The sequence below is a fragment of the Pyrgilauda ruficollis genome, unplaced genomic scaffold (genome assembly GCF_017590135.1).
Source record: "Pyrgilauda ruficollis isolate IOZ18807 unplaced genomic scaffold, ASM1759013v1 scaffold1359, whole genome shotgun sequence".
NCBI classification, from domain to species: Eukaryota; Metazoa; Chordata; class Aves; order Passeriformes; family Passeridae; genus Pyrgilauda; species Pyrgilauda ruficollis.
In genome coordinates, this window is record NW_024512088.1 from 1 (window position 1) to 9724 (window position 9724).

At 53.9% G+C, this 9724-nt stretch overlaps 1 protein-coding gene across 1 annotated transcript; it reads left to right on the top strand.

Annotated features, from left to right (window-relative positions):
* Positions 1-3276: 3276 nt before the first annotated feature.
* LOC121349219 (nuclear receptor coactivator 1-like) lies at positions 3277-8912 on the top strand (the record flags this gene model as incomplete). Its single annotated transcript, XM_041459434.1, has 6 exons — positions 3277-3339; positions 3741-3918; positions 4494-4673; positions 5851-5946; positions 6870-7023; positions 7712-8912. Coding segments are annotated over 6 exons (1872 nt in total), but the record flags the coding sequence as incomplete, so codon positions are not given.
* Positions 8913-9724: the final 812 nt, after the last annotated feature.

Below are 9724 nucleotides of genomic sequence, written 5' to 3' on the forward strand. Positions count from 1 at the left end.
GGATTAGGATCAGGATCAGGACTAGGAATAATCAAAGTGGATCTTGGATCCCACCTGGAATCCTGGGATTCCAGGAAAATCCAGGGTGGGTCTTTGGTCCCGGTTGGAATTTTGGGATTTGAGAGCCCAAATCCATGATCCCAGCTGGAATCCTGGAATTCTCGGAGCAGGAATCCATCCAGGCCTTGAGGGAACGTTCTCCACGCTCACGGAGCCAAATCCATGGGAATCCATGGGAATCACCAAGGTGGATCTTGGATCCCAGTTGGAATTTTGGGATTTGAGGAACCAAATCCAGGAATGACCGAGGTGGATCTTGGATCCCGGCTGGAATCCTGGAATTCCCAGAGTGGGAATCCAGCCAAGCTTTGAGGGAACCTTCTCCACACTCAAGGAGCCGAATCCATGGGAATCCATCAGAATGACCAAGGTGGATCTTGGATCCTGGCTGGAATCCTGGAATTCCAAAATTCCAACCAAGCTTTGCCGGGACCTTCTCCACACTCAAGACCTCTCCCAGTTTTTCACGGAATCTTCTCCACACTCGAGGACCCAAATCCGGGAATGACCAAGGTGGATCTTGGATCCCGGCTGGAATCTTGGAATTCTGAGAGTGGGAATTCAGCCAAGCTTTGAGGGAACCTTCTCCAACTCAAGGAGCCAAATCCATGGGAATCTGTTGGAATGACCACGGTGGATCTTGGATGCCAGCTGGAATCCTGGGATTTGAGGAAGCAAATCCAGGAATGACCGAGGTGGATCTTGGTTCCTGGTTGGAATCCTGGAATTCCCAAAACGGGAATCCAGCCAAGCTTTGAGGGAACCTTCTCCACATTCAAGACCTCTCCCAGTTTTTCATGGAATCGTCTCCACACTCAAGGACCCAAATCCTGGAAAAACCGAGGTGCATCTTGGGGCTTGGCTGGAATCCTGGAATTCCCAGAGTGGGAATCCAGCCAGGTTTTGCTGGAACCTTCTCCAACTCAAGGAGCCAAATCCATGGCAATCCATTGGAATGACCGCGGTGGATCTTGGATCCTGGCTGGAATCTTGGGATTCTGGGACACAAATCCAGGAGAAACTCAACGTGGATCTGTGACTCCTGGCTGGAATCCTGGGATTCCAGGAATAACCAACGTGGCTTCTTGATCCCAGGTGCAATCCTGCGATCTGAGGACCCAAATCCATAAATAATTAAGGATCATCTTGGAACCCTGATGAATCCTGGAATTCCCAGAGCAGGAATCTAACCAGACTTCCATGGAATCTTCTCCACACTCAAGGAGCCAAATCCATGGGAATCCATTGGAATAACCAAGGTGGACCTTGGATCCCGGCTGGAATTGTGGAATTCCAGGAATAACCAAGGTGGATCTTTGATCTCAGCTGGAATCCTGGAATTCCCAGAGTGGGAATCCAGCCAAGCTTTGCCAGAACCGTCTCCACACTCAAGACTCCACCCAGTTTTCCATGGGATCTTCCCCACACTCAAGGAGTCAAATCCAGGAATGACGAAGGTGGATCTTGGATCGTGGCTGGAATCTTGGAATTCCGAGAGTGGGAATCCAGCCAAGCTTTGAGGGAACCTTCTCCACACTCAAGGAGCCAAATCCTGGAAAAACTGAGGTGCATCTTGGGTCTTGGCTGGAATCCTGGAATTCCCAGAGTGGGAATCCAGACGAGCTTTGCCGGAACCTTCTCCACACTCAAGGAGCCAAATCCATGGCAATCCTTTGGAATGACCGCGGTGGATCTTGGATCCTGGCTGGAATCTTGGGATTCTGGGACACAAATCCAGGAGAAACTCAACGTGGATCTGTGACTCCTGGCTGGAATCCTGGGATTCCAGGAATAACCAACGTGGCTTCTTGATCCCAGGTGCAATCCTGCGATCTGAGGACCCAAATCCATAAATAATTAAGGATCATCTTGGAACCCTGATGAATCCTGGAATTCCCAGAGCAGGAATCTAACCAGACTTCCATGGAATCTTCTCCACACTCAAGGAGCCAAATCCGTGGGAATCCATTGGAATAACCAAGGTGGACCTTGGATCCCGGCTGGAATTGTGGAATTCCAGGAATAACCAAGGTGGATCTTTGATCTCAGCTGGAATCCTGGAATTCCCAGAGTGGGAATCCAGCCAAGCTTTGCTTGAACCTTCTCCACACTCAAGGACCCAAATCCGTGGGAGTCGATTGGAATGACCAAGGAGGATCTTGGATCTCGGCTGGAATCCTGCAATTCCCAAACCGGGAATCCAGCCAAGCTTTGCCGGAACCCTCTCCACACTCAAGACTCCACCCAGTTTTTCATGGAATCTTCTCCACACTCAAGGACCCAAATCTTGGAAAAACCGAGGTGCATCTTGGGTCTTGGCTGGAATCCTGGAATTCCCAGAGTGGGACTCCAGACGAGCTTTGCTGGAACCTTCTCCAACTCAAGGAGCCAAATCCATGGGAATCCATCGGAATGACCAAGGTGGATCTTGGATCCTGGCTGGAGCTCTGGAATTCCCAGAGTGGGAATCCAACCAAGCTTTGCCGGAACCTTCTCCACACTCAAGACCTCTCCCAGTTTTTCATGGAATCTTCTCCACACTCAAGGACCCAAATCCAGGAATGACCAAGGTGGATCTTGGATCGTGGCTGGAATCTTGGAATTCCGAGAGTGGGAATCCAACCAAGCTTTGAGGGAACCTTCTCCTCACTCAAGGAGCCAAATCCATGGGAATCCTTTGGAATGACCATGGTGGATCTTGGATCCCTTCTGGAATCCTGGAATTCCCAGAGTGGGAATCCAGCCAAGCTTTGCCAGAACCTTCTCCACACTCAAGACTCCACCCAGTTTTTCATGGAATCGTTTCCACGCTTGAGGACCCAAATCCAGGAATAACGGAGGTGGATCTTGGATCGTGGCTGGAATCTTGGAATTCTGAGAGTGGGAATCCAACCAAGCTTTGAGGGAACCTTCTCCAACTCAAGGAGCCAAATCCATGGGAATCCATTGGAATGACAAGGGTAGATCTTGGATCCTGGCTGGAATCCTGGGATCTGAGGACCCAAATCCAGGAATGACCAAGGTGGATCTCGGATCGTGGCTGGAATCCTGGAATTCCCAGAGCCGGAATCCAGCAAAGCTTTGAGGGAACCTTCTCCCCACTCAAGACCCCACCCAGTTTTCCATGGAATCTCCTCCCCGCTCCAGGAACACCCTCTGGAATTTCATTCTCCTCTCATTCCGTGATCCCTCTCTGGAATTCCATTCCTGTTCCAGGCTCTGGAAGGGTTCTCCTTCACGCTCAACCGGGAGGGTTGGATCGCGTTCGTGTCGGAGAGTGTGACAGGATTTTGGGATAAAACCTTGGAATTCTTTCCCATTTCTGGGATATTCAGGATAAAACCTTGGAGTTCTTTTGTGTTCCAAGCCCTGGATGGATTTTTCTTCATGTTCAACCAGAAGGGTTGGATCGCGTTCGTGTCGGAGAACGTGATGGGATATTTGGGATAAAACCTTGGAATTTTTTCCCGTTTTTGTGATATTTAGGATAAAACCTTGGAATTTTTTCCCGTTTTTGGTATATTTAGGGTAAAACCTTGGAATTTCTCCCGTTTTTGGGATATTTAGGGTAAAACCTTGGATTTTTTTCCCGTTTTTGGGATATTTAGGGTAAAACCTTGGAATTTTTTCCCGTTTTTGGGATATTTGGGATAAAACCTTGGAATTTTTCCCGTTCCCAGGCTCTGGACGGGTTCTTCTTCGTGGTGAACCGCGAGGGGCGCATCGTGTTCGTGTCGGAGAACGTGACGGGCTACCTGGGCTACGGGCAGGAGGAGCTGATGAACTCCAGCGTCTACAGCATCCTGCACGTGGGCGACCACGCCGAGTTCGTCAAGAACCTGCTCCCCAAATCCCTGGGTACGGCACGCCCCGCGAAATCCGGGAGAATCGCGGGAAATTCGGGGGAATTTGGGAAAATCCGGGGAAATTTGGGAATGGACGCAGGGATTGGGGGTGGGGGGGTCGTTAATGTTTAAAATGTATTGAAATTTTATTTTATATTTATTTATATCTTTACTTTTATCTCTGTGTATATTTTATTTACTTTTATTTTTTGTTTAATTTATATTTTTAAATTTTTATTTATATTTAATTATTTTTATGTTTATTTATTTTATTATTCTTTAATTTTTATTTTTATTGTGTGCTTATTATCTTCGGCAATTCCATGTGGATTGTTCCCACTACAGTTCCTCGAATCCCAGAGATCTTTGGGAATTCCATGATTAGGGATCACTCCCACGTCCCTAATTCCCGTTTTTCCCTGTTTTTCCCTGTTTTTCCCGTGGCCGCAGGAGCCGGCGCGGCGCGGCAGCCACACCTTCCAGTGCCGCATGCTGGTGCAGGGCCACGGATCCCGGGGATCTTTGGGAATTCCATGATTAGGGATCACTCCCAGGTCCCTAATTCCCGTTTTTCCCTGTTTTTCCCAGTGAACGGGGTGCCGTGGCCGCAGGAGCCGGCGCGGCGCGGCAGCCACACCTTCCAGTGCCGCATGCTGGTGCGGCCGCCGGACGAGGCGGGCGCGGAGCAGGCGGAGCTGCGGCAGCGCTACGAGGCCATGCAGTGCTTCACCGTCAGCCAGCCCCGCGCCTTCCAGGAGGAGGGAGAAGGTGGGGAACATCCCCGGGGATTTGGGATTTGGGATTGGGGATTGGGATTGGGGATTGGGATTGGGGTGGGGTTGGGGTTGGGATGGGATTGGGATTGGGGTTTGGGGGCTCGGAGGCCATGCAGTGCTTCACTGTCAGCCAGCCCCGCGCCTTCCAGGAGGAGGGAGAAGGTGGGGAACATTCCCGGGAATCTGGGATTTGGGATTTGGGATTTGGGATTGGGATTGGGATGGGATTGGGATTGGGGTTTGGGATTGGGGTTGGGTTTGGGGGCTCGGAGGCCATGCAGTGCTTCACCGTCAGCCAGCCCCGCGCCTTCCAGGAGGAGGGAGAAGGTGGGGAACATTCCCGGGAATCTGGGATTTGGGATTTGGGATTGGGATTGGGATGGGATTGGGATTGGGGTTTGGGATTGGGGTTGGGTTTGGGGGCTCGGAGGCCATGCAGTGCTTCACCGTCAGCCAGCCCCGCGCCTTCCAGGAGGAGGGAGAAGGTGGGGAAACATTCCCGGGGATCTGGGATCTGGGATTTGGGATTAGGATGGGATTGGGTTGGGGTTGGGGTTGGGGTTGGGAAGGGATTGGGATTGGATTTTGCAGTGTGGTTGAGATTGGGGTGGGATTGGGATTGGGATGGGACTGGGTTTGGGGTGGGACTGGGATAGGATGGGATGGGATTGGTGTGGGATATGGGGTGGGGTGGGAATGCAGGATTGGGATGGGAATGCAGGATTGGGATTGGGATTGGGATTGGGATGGGAAGGGCTGGGAATGCAGGCTCAGGGTTGGGACTGGGGACAGGGACAGGGCCGGATCCTTCGTCGCTCTCCCACTCCAGGTCCCTTTTCCCTGTCCCACCACATTCCTGGGATGAATCCCACAATTCCCACAGGATTTCCCACCCGGAAGGGCCAAATCCCGCTGTTTGAGGACCAAATCCCAACAACCCCTGGAATTCCATTATCCCAACTCCGCCACATCCCAGAACCCTCCCCAGTCAATCCCCCCAAGCTTTTCCCTGGGAATTCCAGGGAATTCAACCCCATTTCCACGGCAGGGATAGAGAATCCCTCCAGGAAAACACTTCCAGGGCCGGGAACAAAATCCAGGAGCAAGGTTTGAGCTCAAACCCGGGACGGTTCCGGCATTCCCGGTGTTTTTCCCGGTGTTTTTCCCAGATTTCCAGTCGTGTCTGATCTGCATCGCCCGGAGGTTGCCGCGCCCGGCCGCCCCGGCCCCCACCGAGTCCTTCGTCACCAAGCAGGACACCACAGGTACATCCCACGCCATTCCCGGGAATTCTGCCCCAAATCCCGGGATTCTGGGGCTCCGGAGGTTGTTGTGGGAAGGAGAGGTGGGAATGGTGGAATTCCGGAATGGTTTGGGTGGGATTCGTGGAGCTTCGGTCCCATCCTGGTCCAATCCCAATCCCAGGGAGATCCAGATTTTCCTTGGACACTCCCAGGGATTCTTTGGGAATTCCAGCCCAGCTGGGAATTCCTTCCCAAATTCCTCCCCTTTTCTCAGGGACTTCCCTCCATTCCCAGCTCTCCCAGCCTGCCATTGGATCCATCCCCATCCTGACTCCTCTCCGGGAAGGAATTTTGGGAATTCCCTTGGAATCTCAGGGATCTCCCTTCCCTTTCCCATCCCTGAATTCCATAAAATTTCCTGGGGATGGATCCTGAGTGTCCTGGATCCCAGAATCCCGGAATGGTTTGGGATGGGATCCCTGGAGCTTCATTCCCATCCCATTCCCAGCCCACAATTCTGGGATTTTCCAGCCTTTCCTTGGACACTCCCAGGGATCCAGGGATTCTCTGGGAATTCCAGCCCAGCTGGGAATTCCTTCCCAAATCCCTCCCCTTTTCCCAGAGAATTTCTCCATTCCCAGCTCTCCCAGCCTGGCATTGTATCCATCCCCATCCTGACTCCTCTCCAGGAAGGAATTTCGGGAATTCCCTTGGAATCTCAGGGGTCTCCCTTCCCTTTCCCATCCCCGAATTCCATAAAAATCCCTGGGGATGGATTTTGATCCATCCTGGATCCCAGAATCCCGGAATGGTTTGGGACGAGCTCCACAGACCCTCAACCCCATCCCATTCCCACCCCACCACCCCAACCTCCTCCACCCATTCCTGGCTCCCAACTCCCCCAAATCTCCCCAAATTCCCTTTCCTCCCGCTCCTTTTCCCAGGAAAAATCATCTCCATCGACACCAGCTCGCTGCGCGCCGCCGGCCGGACGGGCTGGGAGGATCTGGTGCGGAAATGCATCTACGCCTTCTTCCAGCCCCAGGGCCGCGAGCCCTCCTACGCCAAGCAGCTCTTTCAGGAAGGTACCCGCTGCCTGTTCCCCCCGGGAATCTTCTCCTTGGGAAAAATCCCAAAAAATCCCCGCATTCCGGGTTTTTTCGTTCCCGCCGCGGGTTGGGAAGAGGAGGAGAAAATGGCGGCGTTGTTTTGGCGGGGTCGGTGTGTGGGGTTTGGTTTTTTTCGGGAGGTGGTGATGGTAAGATGTTTTTTTGTGGGTGGTGGTGGGGTTTTGGGATCGTTGAGGGATTTTGATGGGGTTTTTCCTTGTTTTTCCTTGGAATTCTGTGTGTTTCCCCTCAGTGATGACCCCGGCACCACCCTCAGCTTTCCTTTCACACTGAGTGACGGCTCCGTGCCCATCCTCTGTGCCCTTTTGGGGTTTTTGGGATCAGATTTCCATTGGATTGGGTGTTGTTTGACTGGATTGGGAGTTTTTCAGGATTTTCATGGGATTTTCCCAGGATTTTTTTGGAATTCTGAGTTTTTTCCCCTCAGTGATGACCCTGGCACGGCCTTCAGGCCCTCACGCTGAGCGACGGCTCCATTTTGGGATCCTTTCTGCCATTGGAGCAGGATTTGGTAATTCCCAACCCAAAGAAAGCTTTGGAGCAGCCGGAATTCCAAGCAGGGAATTTTTGGGATTCCTGCTGCTGGAACTGCTTGGAGGAACACCAAAAACCAGGAAAAAACAGATTTTCCCATGTTTTTTTTTTTTTCCCCACAGGGATCACGGAATTCTCTCCCCCCAGGACGCCCCCGGCCCGGGCCTGGCCCTTCCCAGGGTGAATCCCAACGTTCCTCCGGCGCCGGGAATGGCGCTGCCGCCTTCCCTCCCTCCATCCAACGGCGCCGTCATGGCCGCGCCCTCCGCTCACCCCGGGAATTCCACCTCGGGCCAAGCCAATTTCGGGAATCCTCTGGGATCCAACGTTGCCTTAAGCCAAACTCCCGGGAATTCCCACCCTTTGTCCCACGGCAGCTCCCCCATGAACAGCCCCGGAATTCCGGCGCCGCAATTCCTGTCGCCGCGGCACCGCGGGAGCCCGGGCTTGATTCCCAGATCCCGAGCTCCTCCCGGCAATCCCTTCTCGCCATCCATGCACTCCCCGGCTTCCTCTTCCTCCTCCTCCTCCTCTTCCTCCTCCTCCGGGAATTCCCGGCCTTTTCCCAACGCTCCCGTCAACTCGGCGCTTCCGGAGCCTCCGGCAAACCCGGGATTTTTGAGGCAGCCAAGCTCCCAAAACTCTCCCGGCCGCGTGGGCGGCAAATCCGACGCCAAGGACGCCAAGGAAATCTCCTCCATCCTGGGCGAGATGATCCAAGGGGACGGCGGCGGCGGCGGCGGCTCCGAGAAAACGCCGGAGCCGGGAATGCCGCACGGATCCGAGGGAGGGGACGGCGGGAAGTGTCCCCAAGGCACGAGCCACCGGCTGGTGCAGCTGCTGGCCAGCACGGCCGAGCAGCAGCTGCGGCACCACGCCGATGCCGACACCAGCTCCAAGGATTCCCTGGCGTGCGCCGGCATTCCCGGGAATCCCGGCCCGGCGCCGGCGTGCCCGTCCTCGCACAGCTCGCTGACGGAGCGCCACAAAATCCTGCACCGGCTGCTGCAGGAGGGCAGCCCCTCCGACATCCCCGCCCTGGCCGCCGAGCAGGACAAGAAGGAGAATTCCGGCGGCGGCAATTCCGGCGGGAATTCCGGGATGGCGGAGGCGGAGAAGAAGAAGGAGTCCAAGGATCACCAGCTGCTCCGGTACCTGCTGGATAAGGACGAGAAGGAGCCGGCGGCGGCGCCGGCGCTCAGCCTGGACGACGTCAAGGTCAAGGTGGAGAAGGGCGAGGCCGCCGAGCCGTGCCCGGCCGCGCCGGCCGCCGTTCCTAAAATTCCCGCTGCCGACGAGGTCAAGATGGAGGCGCCGGGACAGGTGGGTGGGGGAGAAGCCGGGTTTTGTGGGAATTCTCTGGGATTTGGCTTCCCGTGGAATCCTGGAGTTCTGGAATGGTTTTGGGTGGGATTTGGGGATGTTCGATCCCATCCCGCTCCAAGCCCAAGGTCTTGAGGTGCTCCAAGATTTCCTTGGGATCCGGGACTCGGGATTGACTGGACATCCCAAGAAAAGCTGGATTTTCTTTGGGAAACATTTTTTGGAAAGGTTTGGGTGGGATTTATGGAGGTTCGAGCCCATCCCGCTCCAATCCCAAGACCTTGAGGTTCTCCAAGCTTTCCTTGGACATTCCTGAAGATTCTCTGGAAAGTCCTCTGGATTTTGCTTCCCATTCCCATGGAATCCCAGAGTTCTGGAATGGTTTGGGTGGGCTTTGTAATCTTTGATCCCATCCCGCTCCAGTCCCAAGATCTTGAGGTTCTCCAAGCTTTCCTTGGGCATTCCCGAAGACTTTTTGGGAATTCTCCTGGATTTTGCTTCTCATTCCCATGGAATCCCAAAGTTCCAGAGTGGTTTGGGTGGGATTTGTGCAGATTCGATCCCATCCCACTCCAATCCCAAGACCTTGAGGTGCTCCAAGCTTTCCTTGCGATCCAGGACTCGGGATGGAGCGGACATCCAAAGAAGAGCTGGATTTTCTTTGGGAAACCTTTTTTGGAACGGTTTGGGTGGGATTTGGGGAGGTTCGATCCCATCTTGATCCAATCCCAAGATCTTGAGGTGCTCCAAGCTTTCCTTGGGATCCGGGACTCGGGATGGAGCGGACATCCAAAGAAGAGCTGGATTTTCTT